This window comes from Manihot esculenta, chromosome 6 (genome assembly GCF_001659605.2).
Source record: "Manihot esculenta cultivar AM560-2 chromosome 6, M.esculenta_v8, whole genome shotgun sequence".
NCBI classification, from domain to species: Eukaryota; Viridiplantae; Streptophyta; class Magnoliopsida; order Malpighiales; family Euphorbiaceae; genus Manihot; species Manihot esculenta.
This window is the reverse complement of record NC_035166.2, coordinates 3,047,695-3,067,094: the sequence shown is the minus strand read 5'-3', so window position 1 is coordinate 3,067,094 and position 19,400 is coordinate 3,047,695. Positions and strand designations below refer to the sequence as shown.

Genomic DNA, 19,400 nt, shown 5'->3' with positions numbered 1-19,400 from the left:
TTTTATGAGGCAGTGTACAAAAGCTTTTACTATGAACTTGGCTCAAATATACACTTATGTTACAAAGGTTTGAGATTACAAAATTATAACAATGAAAAAACAAAGCCTAGGGTTAGAACTAAAAAATCATTGGAAACCCCCACTAAACTAACAAATCACAGCAAAAGAAGCTACAGTACAAAGAATGGCACTAAGTTGGGTTCTAATCTACATTTTGGATATACCTAATAATTCCTTATAAACATATACAGAAGGGTGAGCAGACAAAATATTCTCACCCCAAGCATATAGCAACAAATTATTCGAAAACTCAAGCCAATTGCAAACTTACAATGAATTGGAAGGTGTTGAATTGGTAGACAAGGCCTCAGAATGGTTAAAGAGATCATCTACATCTCCCTGAAAATCAAGTAAAGGTCTTAGCCTTCTCTCAACCTCACTGCTTTGTAGATTAATCTCTTCGAGAATCATAGACAAAGCAGTCTTGCAAGATTCCTCATTCCTAAATGCTAGGGTCCATCTCCCATCAACCAAAGCTTTTGCCTTCGTCTTTCTTAAGGTAACAGATTTAGCAGAATCAACAAAGGGTAGAGAGGATGGACGGATACGCAGGTGTAACCATCTAGAATGCTTGTCATCAATTCTAGGCTGCAGGAAGGGGAAAAACAGCAATTGTAAAAAAATTATTCACATTGCCAAGCCCCAAAGAGAAAATATCAATACTGATGAATATCAGTCTGGAGGATTGTCATCTGGTTTGGGCTAGTGCACAGTAAGAGAAAAAAAAAAGCCTTTCTGCACAAATATGCCAAAATTTTTGTTTTTTAGGATGGAATGCAAAAAGGACAGCAAGAATAAATGAATAAGAATACATACATTGCAACCAGCCAAAGGGGCGACAACACGGACAACTCCGTAATGCTGCTTCAGAGGTAATTCTTCTAAGAGGAGGATCCACCCAGATGTGCCCAAAGAGATTGCTAGAAAGCAAAAATGGCGTTCTTTGCCCCTCTCAAAAGCAATCCGACAAGGCACGGCATCAACTGCATATGGCAATGACCAGAGAGATTTGAAATATTTGATCACATAACTGCAACATTATGTCTAAGAAATAAAATCATACTCCGAGGCGCAAAAACTTCAAATTCTAAAAGGTTGGAAATATTAATAAGACATGATAATGGAAAATTCACCGAGCCGCATGCAAGTTCATGCCAACAGGTATAACACATATAATGATCATAAACTTTACTAAATGCCAGATGGAGAACTAACCAAGTCTCAATTCAACACCAGGTTTTGGGCCTGAACCCTCCAAGCCAGCAGTGCTTGCACGGGAGCTTTCAGGAGAATCAGTTGGAAGATATGTAGGTGGCTGCTCAGGCAAAGCCCTACCAAGTGAGAAAATTTGAAGTTGATGAAGAAGCACAAACACCTGGGGCAGAAAGCCTGAAATTATTAGAAACTATAATAATGCAAAATATATCATGACAATAGACAGCAAATTCAAATTCTTAACAATGGTATATCAAATGACAAAGTATAATTATGGTTTGGGCACTTTCACCTACCAGTGCTTCCCTTGTGTGCATGTGCTAATATACCATTCCGCCTTATCCAAACCACAGGTTTAAGATACAATGGCTTGTGGTGTCTCTTAATGTATACTCAGAAGAGTTTAAAAAATGATCCTAAACTAGTAACTCAACCAGAACAGCATCGTCAAGCATGCTATCAGGTTAAAGGGATCTGATCTATCATACACTTTACTTGATTAGGGGGAAAACATTCTAAAATAAGGCACAAACCTTCACTAACTCGCACATGCTTTCACCAGCAAACACTGATGACTCACTAGGAATAGAATCTGTAATCAGAAAAATATATTCAGTGAATGTACTCAGCAACTCTCCAACTAAATAATCAACAGAAAGCAAAGCGTTATTGATGTGTGTCCAATTAAAAAATATTCAATTTACTAACCATCATAAGAAGACTTCTGCAATGGCAAGAGTATGCATTTTGGTTCTTTCCGAGGAGATGAAGCTTCAATAGCTGCATGTACAACATTTATCATTCAAAAGCATAAGCAAAAACACATAACAGCCTAACATGTCATTGATGACTTATGAGTTCATTCAACACCTCTTTTGCATTTTTTCCATTCATCACACAGGACTGTCTCCAGTAGGTCAGGCCAGATACCTCTGGTCTCCTCTAAAAGAGCACAAGTGCAATTGTTGTATGAATCCTGTGCCATGAGAAGTATTTCATTACAAAAGCACTAATTGATGATTCCCCCAATAGAAAAAGAAAAAAAGAAAAGATAGAGAGAGAGAGAGAGAGAGAATCCGTGTATGTATAGAGGAAACACAACACAGTCCATATATCCATAGATCTAAGACAATAATCATCAATCTAGCAAGTTTAACATTGCATTTCAAGATTCCAAAAAAAGAATTAACAAACACATAAAAAGCCATGTATTATCATTCAAATTTGCATCCTTCATTGTTTATGAGCCATATGTCTCCCAATTAATGGTTACCACAAAGGGGCATCTATAGGGGGCAAAAAAATAAATAATAATAATAAAATCAAGTTTCTCTGTGTTATAGTAATGTCAAATATTACAACGTTACAATATTTGCTGACAATTAATTTAAGTTCCACCAACTTGATAAGATATCAACAAAGTTGGAGAGGTTATTTCATCTCTCCATTAAAGACCATCTACAAAATTGAGTATATGAGAGGAAGGCTATTAATTAGTAGGGAACTTAAGCTTGTTACAGACATATTAGACCAACTTACAACATATAAACAAAAGCGATGCCACTTACCTTCAGCAATTTCAGATGCCGATTATTGAACTCTGCCTTACTATAAGGAAGTAGCTGACGCAAAAGCCAACCACCATCCCACAATATCTCTGCAGATATATCTGACCGGCAAAATAGACCGACCAATGCATCAAGAACCTAGAAAACATATTTCTTTTCAGGAAAAAAAAGAAAACATGGAACTCCTTAAACTTAGAAATGATGCTAACAAACCAGTGGAAGCAAGGAAAACTCCATGTGTAGTAAATTATAGCACTGAAAAAATTCCCCATATTGCTCCAGAAGAAAGACGTACCTGAAATCTATGAACACGAGGACTTGTTCCCACCTCCGGGAAATAGCACACCACCCCAAACTGCTCCTGTGAAATAGTAAACAGAATATGGAACATATAATTAGATCACATGGAAGAATTCATACATTCATTTCTTAAAGAGAATAGGAGCACTATGAACTATTAGAACACCTTAAATTTGTTATAGTGATTAATGGGCGTCATATTCAAGCTGATTGGACTGGATCTGAGAATAGGCAACAATCCATCTACTATGAGCTTGTAGCCCCTTTTACATGAAACTTTGCTTAACCTACTTGAACTGGACTAGGGATGAGTAGTTTTAAGGTATAACTGAAACAAAAGAACCAAACTGAACATTGAACGATCTATTGGTTCACTTAGTCGATTCAATCGATTAGGTTTGTGATTATAGTTAATTTTGGTTTGGTACTGTTGAATCCCACATTGGTTTGGGATAGAGTAATATGTCCCTTATAAGGACCTTGAGCACTCCTTCTCCTTGACCTAACTTTTACGGTGAGTTAGGCTTTCCGTAAATATATCACGCAAGAAGTGTGTTGAATCTCACATCGATTTGAAATTGGTTTAAAATAGGGGCAATGTGAGGGCCTTAGGCACTCTTCCTCCTTGAGCTAGCTTTTGGATGAGTTAGGCCTGACCCAAATTTAACAGTTATTTCAAATGGAATAACAAAAAGAAACAAACTAATCATTTTTAAGCCTTAAGATCTTAGCCCACTATTCCCACAGGTCCAGCAATACTTAACCCAGCCCCCTTCCTCCTTTTCCCATGCCTCTCTCTACAATCTCACTCCCCTCACTTCTTTTTGTCAACACTGTTCCCTTTCCTTGCATATGTCACAACTGTCTCTGTATTTCCTACTTTCTCAGCTTAACCTCGTCTCCATCTCACCCTTGATGAAGCAACTATTGCTGTGCAGTTACAATTCTGGTTTCAGTTTGGGGTCTACCTAGGAACTGAAACGGCAACGAAGTTCTGGTTTAATTCTTCATTATTCCGATTTTGGTTCGGTTCTCAATTCTCTTTCCAATCTGGTGGTATGTTGATTTCGATTCAGCTCTTTAAATAATTTTATGTAATTTTTTCATGACAGATCACACTTGGATTACCATTTTTAAGTTCTAAATTTGGTTATTAATACAAATCACACTGTAATTTTGACCATTTTGTTTTAAGTTTAAGATCAACTGAATTCACTCAAAAAATCAATAAAATTAAATTCTTGCATTATTTGATCTTTTCAAACACAAAAAATAAGATCACAAGAATGCAATTTATTTGCATTCCCGCAAAATAATCCATTAAAAGTAGAGTGGAAATGCTAATAAAATAAAGTTCAATTCAAAAATTGAACGATAGACCCCAAAGTTTCAAAGTGGAAAAAAGACATGGAATTTTGTACTTTTCCTTTAAATTATGCATACTAAAACATAGCTGTCTCAGTTTGAATATGCATACCCTTGTAGCATATTTTTACACAAGGGGGTTTCTATATTCCCATTGTGTCAAAAATTGAACTATGGGCCCCAAAGTGTCTAAGTGCAATGCCTCATGGAACTTTTTGTAGTTCTCCTTTAAATTATGTGTAAAAAAACTTAGCTGTCAAACTAATATAACTCATTCAAACCCTAAATAAAAGAGGCTAAGAAGGTGCTAGAGTAACAAACCTAAAAAAGCACAAACATTGTAACAATAACTTGTGGGCTTAGAGCATTTTCTAGAGCCAGATTACGTAAAGCATGGATCTCTTTTGCACATGGAATGAAGATGGGAACATAGAACATCCTTGACTAAACAAATGCTGGAAGGATATGCTTTTCAAATTGTGTAGGAGCAAAAAATAAATTATCCTAATTGCAAAACACATTTTGAAAGTGCATATGCCAATGAAATATATATAAAACACCAAACTATGATGAAACATAATTACCCATGTATTTCTTATCAAGTATAACAAGGTAGTTTGAATTTAGTTCAAAGGGAAAAAAGTTTCAATTAAAATGCTTCGTTAACTAAAGGCTCGAAATTTGTAGCACAATGCCACAATGATAATGAGATCATATATAATTTGTGACTAGGATTGGGTAACTCTCCTACTCAAGTTTGTTTACATCTAGGGGTGTTAATTTAGCATTCCAAATTGTTCATTATCCATTATGCAAATCACAAAATCTATATTGTAAATCACTAAATATATAATGGTTTTGGTAAAGTTAGATATTTGAGTTGGGGGATGGGGGGATGGGGGGAAGGAGGCAGGGAGCAGGGGAAGCAATATTACCTTCAATTTTTGTAGATAGACATCAAGATCACTACTAAAAGTCTCTCTTCTAGGGCCAAATTCTGAAGCAAAAAGTTGATCTTCACCTGAACCCTCACCAACTAATGCTTGCTGCAAAGTAAGGGGGAAACAAATTTAGCTCAATCTCCTTAGCCAATCAATGCATGCAGTTATTTTCTCCGAAATATTATTATACTGAAATCAACTATAATTTGATAAAAGAAGTATATGCTTTCAAAAACAATTCATTGTTGCCAATTAAAACCAACAAATGGAAATTTTAAAAAATATATATATATTATGAGTTAATGACCAAGGCCATCCCATACCAGGGCATGATTTTCAATTATGGAAAGTTCTTTAATTTTTCAATCCAATAAAATAACAGGAATAAGTGTTGCAATTACAGCCACCATTAAGTCATTGCCAATCAAAGAACTAGATGTTAACAAGGAGTTCTTAACAAAACATAGATTTCACCAAACTATATGTGTGTGCATGTGTTTCTTTTATTACTTTTGAATTATATTATATTAATAAATAATTATTAATGTATAACTATTGCAAAGAAAATTATCAAAATTCTTTACTTCACTCATTTGCAATTTTAGCAATTAATGTGTCAATAATTTTCAATTAATATGTTTAAAGTATTGCGAATGATCAATGATTGAATTATCTTTCTATAGTATCGCTACCTTTATGCAATAAAAAGTAATATACCTCGAAAAAGGAAACTGTATTGATATTGGATATTGAATAAAAATATTGTAAAGAAAACTTCTCTATTTATTGTCTTATATAGATTTATTATATTAGCAAAAAATTCTAATTATTATGTAAAGTGTAATTAAAATTTTAAATAACCTTTTAGAAAATATTTACATAATAAAGTTTAACTAAAATTATTTTAATAATTATTTATAAAACATACAAATGTGTTAATTATAATACAGCATTATTATTAATTTTATTAATTTTATTATACCATTTAAGCTTAATTCGTCTTCGACCCTGATTGAGCCTTAAATTCTTAACCATTTCCGCTCACCAATTTAAGAACCTAGCCAAATTTGAAAACCTTGGATGAAACAAACATAACTTAAACAATTAACATATTATATAATAAACCTTAGGATAAAGAAAAAGAAACGGCAAATGAAGCTATTGAAATCTCTTATTCAGCCTCAAGAAAATTTTATTTGTGCGTCTTATTGTGATGGATATTAAAGTATCCAACATGAAGATTCAACTTTGAATGATATAATAATTTTTCATCGTACACGTTTTGGGAGATCAAAATATTTAAGATGTGTCCAATACAAATTGTCTCATGAGGTGAACACTATCTGTTTCGTAGTCCCATGATGAAGATTCACTACAATAAAAAATTCCATGTAGAACAATTTAAATTCATAAATTTGGCAGCAACAAGGAGTATTCTGGCTAACATTCGCAGAGTGACTGGTAATATAGACTCAACAATACTGCTGTCAAAATCCAAGGGAAAATCTATTCCTACAACTTACCAGCAACAGTTTCTTATGCTGCTTGCGTTGAGGCAGAATACCAAGAGCATCTAGCATTGTTTCATCTAACTCTACAAATGGCAATATTCCATGAGTTAATGGCAACAGAAATCAATAGCAATACAGGCTTTAATAGCAGTGCAAAAACCTTTTGTTTGCAATAGTGTAGCCATCACACTCAAGGAACCCAGAACTTGTAGATCATTGCCACTTGTAATGTAAGAAAGTAAGGCATCCCTAAATGTCACAATCATCATGACAAAAAATTAGAGATACAAAAACATGTGGCACATGCAAAACAAAATTCATAATATACCACTGACAAGGTTAGGCAAAAAAAAAAAAGAAAAGAAAAGAAACCTAACACACTGGAACTATAGGTCAGATTAGTAATAGCATAAGCATGTGCACAGTCAGATAGAAAATGCAAGAATAAGAACCTTCTGCCATAGATTAGCATCAAGAAACAACGAAAATGGAAAAAAAGGAAGGATAGCAATTTATAAGTAAAAGGAAAAATAAAATGCAGAAAGCATAGAAGAGAAGTTCCCCACAGGAAGCAACTTTTCCAAGCAAGACTTAGTCACTCCATATGAGTTTCAGTCATGGTTTCAACACTAGTATCAGTTCTGGTCATCATCACCCTATCAGTCTACACCACATTGTGGCTGTCATTGCTATTGTGATTTTTTCTTAAAAAATTAGCAAAATGACTTGAATCCAAAGTTTAATTGTATATTAACTAAATGAATACACATTAATACTGTGTACATCTTAAAATAAATAGTGATTATCCAGTCATCATTGACTAATAATATTACCAAAAAATTTTTAAAGGAAAAATCACTAAACCTTGATATTAAGTAAAATTCATAATGGCATCCTTGCTTTCTCAAAACTGAATTCCCTTTGTTTTGGGAAATATATAATTTAGTACTGTCATTGCAATTTAGCCGCCCACTTTCAGAAAAAACAACTTTCAGTCTCTCCCATGTTAATATATAATTAATATTAATAATTAATAACATATATAAAAGTGGTAAGGGGGAGAAGGAACTTTGGGGTTACCAAAAATGTCCTTACATAGCTTTAACAATAACAAATTTCTTTCATTTTTTTTTATAAAAAAGAGCTATTTCTTGTTCATAATGTCCCAAATTCAAAGCTTCATATAGCTAAAACAAGAGTCTACAACTTAGGATATATTTGCTTTGTAGCAAGGAATTCAGGAAGTAGAACTCCTATGTTACTAGGGCTAATGCCATATCCTGTAAAAACAAAAGGCATGTATTATTCTTTTGCTTTTCATAATCATCAAAGCAAGTTAGTTGTTTGATGAGTAACATCATCTTTGGTCATAAAGTTTACTAACTCCTTTGATTATAAAGAAAAAATTTTTTTTCACCTATCCAAAAAGAGATGACTTGTGAGTCTATGGGAAGTTTGACCAGACAGGGTTTTGTTTCTTCATAGAATCATATTTGTTCCAGCTTATATTTATTTAGGCGAAAAAAATTGCTATATTGGTTTTATCTCTTCACCAAAATTGGTTGGCACAGAAACAATTTATAGCAGCTCTACTTAAGCCCACAAGTAATCAATGTAAGATACAGGATTCTCAGTTGAGAAAAGCGCTGGACATCCAACGGGGATTACTCAAAAGACTGGAACATAAATTCAGACTGAAGTCACTGAAGGCAAATTTTATGGCCAGAATTTAGAGATAGCAAGAACCCATAATTGTCCATTGAAAAATAAAACAATAAGCTAGCAATCGGATCAGGTTGGGCAAGTTAAAGTTAGGTCATTTCTTAATCGATTCATTCCAGGCAGGTCATTTCTTAATCGAGTCATTTCAAGCACCATCAGGTGCCTCTTTTTCAGGCAGGTTTAGGCTGTTTTGGTGCTGCCTCTTGCATTTTAAGTGCCTCACCACTTAACTGGGTTTGCTTAACGTATTGGCCAACTTTAGGGAATTCCTTTCAAGGGTTTTCAAGTCATTTTATAATTCTTTTGGGCTGTTTTCTAATTTTAACATTTTGGTTTCTTTTGTATTTTTTTCATAAGTTTTATTGTTTCAGGTTCAAGACTTCAAGCAGTTCTACCTCAAATTTCATTTTTGGTTCAATACAAGTTCCATTAGGTTCCTAATTCTGTTCAAAAACTGCAACCTCAAATAAGAAAACTTAGCATCAAATAAGTGATGTATAATTAAGTAATTATTCTAAACTTCATTGTTTTTGGGTAGGAATTTTGCTGGAGGGAGGCTGTTGGCAATAAGGTGCTACAGCACAAGGAGAAGTCAGAAGAGACTCGGTTTCCAACCAAATAAGCAGCCAAAGGATTCTAGGATAGAGAAGTCCACAACGACAATTAAGTCTTAATTGCAAACCAGTTGAAGAGGCATAGAAAAGTCTACTTGAGAAAATTTTCAGACTACAACATATTAGAAACAGAAAATCTCCCAAAGAGACAATACAACAATAAAGGTTTGAATCTCCCTTCAAGAATTAAAGTTGGAATCCTCCTGAGTGTAGTTGAGTGAAGTGGAGGGGTTATGAGAAGGGGAAAGCTACATCCTATTATATACTTGTTCAATATTCTAATAATCCCATGCATCAAAACAAAAGGTACCAACAACATATTCTTTTTGGGGGAGGAGGGGGATTTAAATCAGTGGTACAGTACTGTAATCATAATGAACACAAGTATCAGTTCATACCTCAAAGGCCCATGTGAGCAACCACAATCATTTTGTGAGATAACATCCTCAGGATGAACTTGTGAACAACCAGCCAAGCTCGGCAAAGACACTTTTAGACGAGCATCAACCTCTTTCACATTATCTCTTTCTGATTGTTGGATGTCATTCATATAATTACGTTCGGACACATGACCATTGAGCTTAGCTTCAGATTTTTGACTGAAGACCTCTAGGGGACAGAAGAGAGCAGCAGCAATGGTATTTGCCAAATCCTTTATTTTAACAATCCGTAAGATGCAACAAAGTAGATATAGAGAAGTGATAGCACCAAGCTGTTCCTGCATTTACAAGCTACATGGGTTAAGTAAGAAAAGAGCATGTTATGTAATCAAAAGGTGCTTCAGCAAGCTATTAGAAAAAAAGACGAGCTCAAGCACAAGTTTTGATCGATGAAGGAATGAAAACATGCAAAAAGATCAAGATCATTACATTAACAGCATCCAGCCGTAAAGATGGAAGAAGAAAGGGAATAATCAAAAATTGCAACATGTTGTCTGTTATGACATCAGGAATCCCAGCAGAAATAACATCACTAAAATAGTAGAGGTTGTCCTCAATTTCATCCACAGCAGCAACAACTGCATTGGTTCCATCTGCGTCTGAGGTTCTGTCTCAGAAACCAAACAGTTAAGAAATATAATGCTGTCCACTCTCTTTCATAAGAACTTAAATTTTCACAACTCTTACCTTAGAACTTCAGAGACTAATACATTCAGATCAATGCACTGCTTCCGAAAAAATGTCACCAGATTTAAAAAATAATCAGCTTGAGGGGCCTTGGCAACAAATCTGTTTACAGATTCATCTCCAACTGAAACAGGATAACATTTGAAACTAAGACTTTCAGCAGATGAGACATTATTAGGTTGAGGGATAAATAAACACGAGCAAAAAGTAAATTACCATGATAAATATTTAAAGTCAAAGCACGTACTGCAGTGCGAATCATATTTTCTTCATGAAAAGCAAACCGTATTGCTTCAACATACAGTGGAAAAGAGACTACTTCTCCCTACATTCACAAAGAAGTGAGACTAACCAAGAGACTACACATAACCAGACCCCAAAAAAAAACAAAAAAGAAACAAGCACACATGCAGCCAGAAGGACGAGATTTCCACTGCAGCTACTACTAGGTATATAGATTATAGACACTACTGCAGAAGTGCATAAATGATGAAACTGTGTAAGAGTGTGTTAGAATATGCATCTTTTATTGTTGCAAAAGTATGCTAAGTACTTATGAGAGAATAAGTTAAATATTGAAGATAAATAGGTTATGAGTTTTGATTTGATTTGATAATAGTTATTAAGATTTTAAGTTGTTAAGGTTCAGATTTTTTTTTATTATGTTGAGATTTTTCAGTTATATTTTGGTTGTATAAATATCATTATAGTCAATAAATTTGATAGACCATTCAGTAGCAAATCTCAATACATCTTTTCTTTCCCTCCTCTCAAAATCAACAAAGTAGCATTACAGCTAATTTGGTGAGAGCCTGTAAAATGAGAGATTCAAGATGAAAAAAATAAAGAAGACAACCACAGCAGAGAAAATGCCTAACAAATTAGGGGTAAGCAGAAGGAAGAATTAACAAAAGAAATCCATGGAAGGTAGGTGGAGGCAACCGAGTATCTCTAATAAGACAAATCAAATCAGCTATGACAAAACACCAAGGGACTGAAGCATATCCATAAACTCTAATAAAAAAATGATGATGAAAAGACTGGCATGTCTCAAAAATGCAACAATTTAAAAACAATGTGGCAAACAAAAAGAAAAATATAAAGACAATGGAGAGACCAGCGTGTTTCAAAACTGTAATAACCTTAAAATACATTAGTAAGTCACTAAACAAAATAGCTAAAAGAAGCTTTATAAAAAATAAAAATAGAAAGAGGATCTCAAAACAACAGCAAAAGATGCAAGGAGGAGTATTAAAATATGCATATTCTATAGCAAAAAAATGCTAAGTAATTATAAAAAACAAGGAAAAGGTTGAAGATAAATAGGTTCACTAGTGTTGATTTGATATTGTTAAATTTAGGTCAGGCCTAACTCACTCCAAAAGCTAGCTCAAGGAGGAGAATTGCCTATGGCCCATATAAGGGGCACATTAGCCCATATAAGGGGCACATTACCCCTTTCCACAACCGATGTGGGATTTAACACCCCCTCACGCTCAGAATTCCTACTGGTGCGTGGCATATTTATGGGGCGCCCAACATTGGATGGGGAGGATCTGATACCATGTTAAATTTAGGTCAGACCTAACTCACTCCAAAAGCTAGCTCAAGGAGAAGGATTGCCTATGGCCCATATAAGGGGCACATTACCCCTTTCCACAACCGATGTGGGATTTAACAGATATGATAATAGGTCTTAAGATTTTAAGTTGTTGATGTTCAGATTTTTATGATTTTGTTGAGATTTTTCAATTACAATTTGGTTGTATAAATACCACTATATTCATAAATTTGACAAACCATTCAATCTCAACACATCCCATCTTTTTCTCCTCTTAAAAGTCAAAACCAACAGGGTGGGTAATGCAAAGTGCCAAAGACTACGAAATAACCCATGCAAGACCCTGATAAAATTACAAATTACTTATCACCAGCCACTGACTACACATGACCATACTTCTGTTGTAATAACTGTAACACAGCAAGCAAAAAAAAAAGTGATTGAAATGTCGTTAATTAGTACTAGTTTTGTTGTGTTTATTTGCATTTTTAGGGTGTAATTCAGTTGTTTAAGCCATTTATTGGTTTTTGTTTTAACCTTATCTTTTGTTAATTTTTATTATCTTTTAGGAGGTTTACTTTATTTTGTCTTTCATTAGGAAAATAATCATTTTCGGAATTGGAAAAGAGGTATGAGCAGCTGTGCAGAGTTGAAAGTCAAGCAAAAAGTCGTGTAGGCGCTAATGACCTATTTTCAGAGTCAAACATAGACTGGACTACGTGCAACATGAGCACATGCCCATGCGACTAATTGATTTCCAGCAGCATTCTTTTGTTTTTACTGATTTCTTTCCTTTTCAAAAAATATACATTTTGAGATATTGGAGGGATTCTACTGAGGAAAAGTCATGAATTTTGAGTCGATAAAAAAGGTAAGAAAAATATATATAATAGAAATCATCACTTTGGAATAGGAATACTGAGCCGCCTACCTTGGAGCAAGAGGAAGAGTATTTTCTACAAAGTGAAGCAAGAAGATCCTCACATAAGTTTGAATTTATTGCTTTTTTTACATATTCATCGTTAGGCTCGAGTGATGGATCGCGTCACGAGATGATGGGCAAGGAAGGAGCTCATTGTAAGAAGCTCTTATCACCTCAAACTCATTAATAAGATCATTTTTAATCACAAAATATATTTGTAATTAATTTGCTTGTTTTATTACTCATAAACTAACCCCATATATACAATGAGGGCTATACAATAACATAAGAATTCCTAACAAATTAAAAGTTCTATGATACTTCATAGTAACTAAAATGTTTATCCTAATCTTAATAATAATAAAATATTAACAATAATAAAAAAGTTTATCATAATCTAAATAATAATAATGATTAACAATAATTAAAATTAATTGGTTCTAAAAAAAATAATATTTGGATTTTATTGAAAAATGGATTTAGTCTATCTAACATCCATAATATTACTCCCTATAAAAAGAGTTTGTCCTCAAGCTCAAATTAGAGACAAGCTTGGCTAAAGTGATATAGAAGTTTCCTTTTCGGGCCTTTATCTTCTATCATGGGCATATGATTCTCTTGCTCCTCCACTTCCAACCAAAACATTTCTTGCATTGATAACCAACAAAATAAAATTTATCACTATTGTAAGAAAGACCTTTGACCTTCTTTCCACCATTTCTATTTTGATGAGCTTCTTAATGAATGGAGAAGTAATACTTCCTAATTTGAAACTCAACATATTGCTCATATTAGTGTCAGATGACCCATGTGTAATGTCAGAAGGAACTTATGTAGTAGATTATACAGTGAACAAAGAAATTGTCTTCCATTCACTACTTTTGGCCTATTGTTTCTTGCATACAAATGCTAGTGCTAGATTCATGGTAGCCATTTCTCCTATCTAAGCACAAGTTCTATCTTTAATTCAAATGCCACTATTCAGAACACCATTGTTGCTACGTGTACTTGTGTCCAAGTCTTTATAGCAAATATCATTGGGATTACTAAAATATTTTTTTAACAATCGAAACAAATTTTGCAACTGATCCTCTATCCAAGACTTGAATTGAGCGATTCTACTTCCATCCTTGCTTCTACCTGAACCAATCTAGTCTCATTTTGTGCCTGCAATTCGCAAAGTAAGGATTTCATTTCTTCACTTAAGGTTGTGAAATCTCCTATGACGATTTTCTCTAATACCAATTTGTAAGATTCTCATGTCAAGGATCACATCACAAGATGATAGACAAGGAAGACGCTTGTTGGAGGGAGCTTTGAAGAAGTCTTAAATCTCAAATGCATTTGTAATTATTCAACTTGTTTTATTACTCATGAACTAATCCAACATATATAATGAGGGTTATACCATAGCATAAGCATTCCTAACAAATTAAAAGTCTTCCAATGCTTGATAACGACCAGAAAGTTTATCCTAATCTAAGTAATGATAAAAACCGATAATAACCAAAAAGTTTATCCTAATCTAAACAATAATTATGATTAATTGATTTGGAAAGGAATTCTTTAATATTTGGATTTTTTTGAAGAATGGATTTGGTCTATTCGGACATCCACAATATTCGTGATGTACCCTTCTTCTTTCTTCTTCTGTTTTCCCATTTTTAGGATGAAGTAGATTCTTTTGTTAGGAAAGGATGAAATCCCAAATCTATGGTTTGCTTGTCTCAAAGATTAAGCCATGCATGTGTAAGTATGAACTAATTCAGATTGTGAAACTACGAATGGCTCATTAAATCAGTTATAGTTTGTTTGATGGTATCTGCTACTCGCTAAATTTATATTAATACAAACTTTTATTTCTATGAGATCAAGCATATATTGGTTCTTAATGCTTTATGTGTAAATGATTGAGTAATTGTTCTAGTGAACTTTTTTTGTCAAAATTCTAGTGAAGTTCAAACAGACAAGCTAAGATTTATTACCAGAGAATAGACCCTAGAATTAGTGTCTGGTTCTTTTAATCTATAACTGAATAGGGCAAATTAAATGTAAGAGATTCCAAATCTTGATGCCTCTAAAGTATTGACTACCTAGAATAAGAACCTTTAGTTTAGATGAATATCCAATTTGAAGAAGGACGATTGGCTAGACTGAAGCTACCATCTCATGATTTAGAATCTGCATTGGATTAATTTTCATATATAAGTAAGGTCAAAGCCGTACCCTAGTGACATTTTTATCCATATGGGGTTTCTTCAATTAAATTTACTTGCTTTATTTTTATTTTATTTTTAATCATTAGTTTCACTCAATTAGTCAATTCAATTATCAATTTCTCAAACATTAAGGTAGTACTACTTTAATTACAAATAGAATTTCATATCTTCATACTCTACCGCACTACTCTACCATGAACACAATTAGTGCACTTACTATTGTTATTTACATTGCACCAAAGTTGTTCTAGTAAACAACAACTTGAACAAAAGGCATACTCCGATCGTCCTATTTCAAATTTCTTTTAAGGTTTTTGCGCAAGAATTTAAATATATATATATATATATATGATTGGATAGCATCATTGTTACTAAAAAAATATTTAATAATTGACTTGTAGTATCCCTGGTTAATTTTCTAAGAGATAAATAATAATAAGTGACTACGAGATAAATGCACTAGAAACAAAGGTAAAGTTGGGGAACAAATAATGCTTCCTTAAATTTTTAAAATGGCAAATAAAGTGCGAAATAAAAAAAGATTGTAGAATAAAACTTGAAAAGGGAACAAAGTGGATACTCTAGACTCTAGTGCAAAAAATTATGTGGTGGATATCAAAAAAAAAAATGTTTACCAAGTCTCTAATTTAGTAGAACTTGTACAAATCTTAAAAAACTTATGTAGAATGTTTTTAACATCAACTATGAAAAGCACAAAGAAAAATATAAAACAAAATGGAAAATTAGCCTAATTGAGAGAGAGATCAATTGCATGGCCTTAATCAAAAAGCAATGAAGATATGAACTTACATTTTGAGTCTTTACAAGCAGAGAAATAGTGTTCCTGTTCAGCTTTCCACTTATTGCCCTTCATGGACAGAAAAACGCCATTGGAATTCAAAAAAGAGAAAATACCATCAAGAATAATAGCAAGATTCAATATATATATATATATATATATATATATACACATACACACACACACATATATATATGATCAACCACAACCAGGACAACTTAAATGATAGAAAACACACCTTAAGAATGAAATGTAGTAAGACAACAGCTCTTCATTGTGAAAATCAAATGCATAAGTAATTAAGAAGTTAAGGTGTTCATTACTGAACATGTAGTCTGCAAAATTTTCCAGAAGGAAGTTCAGTAAGAGAATCCACTTTGCTTTGGAAGTGATATAAATATAACACAAGCAGAAAGAACCTATCCTATGAAGTTCATTTTCATGAACCAACTTACATATGGCATGTTCACTTTTTAGATTCTGAATCATAATGCTGAGTGTCTGCAACAACTGAAGTGAAACGATCACTGATCTGCAGATCTTTAAAATTCGTACAAACTCCCCCATGACTTGCTTCTCCATAAAATATCTATTGCAAGCAAGAAAGCCTAAATTACTGATAAGTGATAATAAAACACAAATTTGAAATGACTACTGAGGATTAAGAAGTCTCACTCAAAATAGTTTGAGTCATGCTGATCACCGTAAGTCATCAACTCTGCTATTGATCTCAGTGCCTCAATCACAAAATCCTTAGAAATGGGAAACAGTTTTTATGTTTTTATAATATTAGATACTTTTTTTTTTTGGGGGGGCAAGAAAAATAGCTATACTCACCTTATTAACGTCATTTATAACTTGAACTTTTTGAAGCTGATCAGTTAAATATCTGCAAAAAGAAAAAGGGCAAAATTTAACTTAAAATAGGTATAAATCATTATCATACATGACTGAATGCTATAAGGACACTAAATATTTAGCCTGTTCTTGATAAAGAGGGCATTAGACTCTAGTGAAATTTAAGAGCTTGATCCTAAAACACAACTGAATTGGCAGAACAGAAAAGAAAGATTGAATAAACTTCCAAAAGCAAATAAGCAATGTTGACCACACTGCAAAAACTTGATTACAATATGCAAATTAATACAAAATTGGTCTTTCAACATATTCACATGAAATAGCAAAGATTTTACATCTTAAGAAACAAACTCTAAATTCTAATTTTACTCCAAATTAATTTCACATAGAACCTAATTCTCAGCTCTAACACGCAACGAACCAAACTCCATACACTTCCCCAACTTCACATTTTTCATACCCTAAAAAATAATTAAGGACAAAAACAAAAAAGAAAAATAAAATAGCGTAACTTGAAATTGGGAAAGAAAAAAACCTGAGTTCATCCAAGGAGAATCGATCTCTAGATCTCCAAAAGGAAAACCACATGATTGAACGATCAGAGCATAAAATAAAAAATAAGTTGGCCGGAATTCATTCTCCGACTCCGATTAAACTCAAATCAGAGCGACAAACAATGCATCGGATGGCAAAAGCCGGCACGTACTTGGATCGAAGATAAATTCAACTAGAATTCGAAGATGATTAGCTGTGGGTTTTTTTTTTTTTGGGGGGGGGGGGGGGGGGTAAATTTTGCAAAAGGGAAAAGTGGCTGGAATAATTATTTGTAATTTAATGTTATAATGATTATCAATGTTTCAAATTTTCCGGAGAGAGTTTGCCAGAAAAGCAAGGGAAGCTGTAATAGAGTGGGAAGTGTGCGGTTAGGCTTTTACGGTGTTTACTTTTCTTCTTCAGCCCAGTAGCCCATTAGGCCCCTTCTGCCCGCAGCCCATTTGTCTCTCTTAGCACATTAGGTTAATCGGCTCGAACCCAAATCGACAATTTATCGATTCTTAACATATTAATTTAAGTGAATCAAAATTAAAAGAAATTAAATTCAACCGAAATCAAAATATTTAGATAATTTCCGATTATAATTGAATCAGTTGAAATGATATATATTAATTAATACAAATAAAAACTATATTAATATTTTTTTACTATAAAAATAATAAATATAATTTAATAATAATTATAAATTTAATATTATTAATAAAATTATTTAAATAATAATTATAAATATAGTTATTTTAATTAGTTTGATAATTAAAACAAAGATAATAAAAACTAATAATAAAAACCAACTAGAAATCGATAATGAAACTGAATTACGTATATTTTTACTAAAATAACTAAATTTCATCCTTTCAATTTGGTTATTCAATTATAATCAATTAACGTTTATCTTGAACTTCCATTTATACATATTAAAATAAAAAATTAATTTTTAATTTATATGAAATATAATATTATAAATAAATAGATTAAGAGTGAGCAATATTCGATTCAAATTAAAAAATTCGACCGAATCGAGTTAATTTAAAATTTTGATTCGGTTTTTTATTCATTTTGGTTCGATTCGATTTTTAATTTCAAAAATTTTGATTATTTTAATTTGGTTTGATTTTAATCAGAAAAATTAAAAAAATTGAACCGATTAGTGATAATAGTATATTATTTTTAATAATATAGAGAGATTAGATCATATTAATATTAAAATATTTTAATTAAATTTTAAAATATTAAAAATAAAGTGTAAAAAATAAAAAAAATATTAAAAATTTAAACCGATCAAACTAAAATTGAATCGAACCGAATCAGACTAGTTTAGTTCAGTTCAATTTGATTTATGACTAAAATCGATTTAGTTTGGTTTTTATAAATACCAAAATTTTAATTTTAAATTTATTCGGTTCGATTTGATTTTCAATCGAACTGATCAAATGTTCACTCTTAAAATAGATTAACGTGAACATTTTCATAATACTTAATTTTTTTTTTATATACAAATAATGGATAGATCTTCAAAAATCTAATCTACTGTGACTTTAGGTCAAAGAACACCATAAAAAACTGCAACCAACTAAGGAAGAACTTCTATAACCAAGTGCCACAAGAAAAGTTCAATATAAGTTCAATAAGCCACAATATTGGAGATTTATTGGATAGATACAAAAAATCATGTAAATAATAACTTTAGAATCCATATTAATATCCACCCATCAAAAAGCCATTATACTAAGCAATCTCAAGACTGCAGACTAATACAACAAGCTTAGCTTGAATTAAAGAACATTTACTTGAATATAGGGGTTAGCAACATTTGATTCAAATAAAAAAAATTAACCGAATCAAATAAATCTAAAAATTCAATTTGTTTTTTTATTCTTTTCAATTTGATTTTAAATTTTTAAAAATTTATGTTATTTCAATTTGGTTTAGTTCAATTTTAATTGAAAAATTAGTAAAAACAAATTAAACTGATTAGTGAGTAATATTATATTATTTTTCATAATATAAAGAGATTAAATCATAACCAAGATTGAAATATTTCAATTAAATTTTAAAATACTAAA

General features: G+C 32.4%; 1 protein-coding gene across 2 annotated transcripts; it reads right to left on the bottom strand.

Annotated features, from left to right (window-relative positions):
• Positions 1 to 17,588, bottom strand: LOC110617572 (protein TRANSPARENT TESTA 9). Of its 2 annotated transcripts, none has more exons than XM_021760450.2 (21): positions 17,318 to 17,588; positions 16,762 to 16,813; positions 16,600 to 16,676; positions 16,380 to 16,513; positions 16,163 to 16,259; positions 15,936 to 15,993; positions 10,640 to 10,748; positions 10,424 to 10,547; positions 10,166 to 10,343; positions 9,695 to 10,014; positions 7,121 to 7,209; positions 6,973 to 7,043; positions 5,444 to 5,554; positions 3,139 to 3,204; positions 2,844 to 2,981; positions 2,146 to 2,251; positions 1,984 to 2,055; positions 1,809 to 1,867; positions 1,276 to 1,435; positions 877 to 1,043; positions 1 to 648 (listed from the first exon to the last, which is right to left on the bottom strand). In XM_021760450.2, the coding sequence occupies exons 1-21, from the start codon at positions 17,368 to 17,370 to the stop codon at positions 328 to 330; spliced, it is 2,562 nt and encodes an 853-aa protein (XP_021616142.1). In that variant the 5' UTR covers positions 17,371 to 17,588; the 3' UTR covers positions 1 to 327. The 2 variants fall into 2 exon arrangements, with proteins under 2 accessions (XP_021616142.1, XP_021616143.1); XM_021760451.2 differs by having other exon boundaries at positions 9,695 to 10,008.
• Positions 17,589 to 19,400: the final 1,812 nt, after the last annotated feature.

Excerpts from the sequence above, each read along its gene's own strand:
- LOC110617572 (XM_021760450.2), bottom strand. The coding sequence starts at position 17,370 with ATGTGGTTTTCCTTTTGGAGATCTAGAGATCGATTCTCCTTGGATGAA. Across the intron at positions 2,252-2,843 it reads GGCATCTGAAATTGCTGAAG|GATTCATACAACAATTGCAC; the intron begins GTAAGTGGCATC and ends CTCATGGCACAG. Across the intron at positions 1,868-1,983 it reads GCAGAAGTCTTCTTATGATG|ATTCTATTCCTAGTGAGTCA; the intron begins GTTAGTAAATTG and ends TTCTGATTACAG.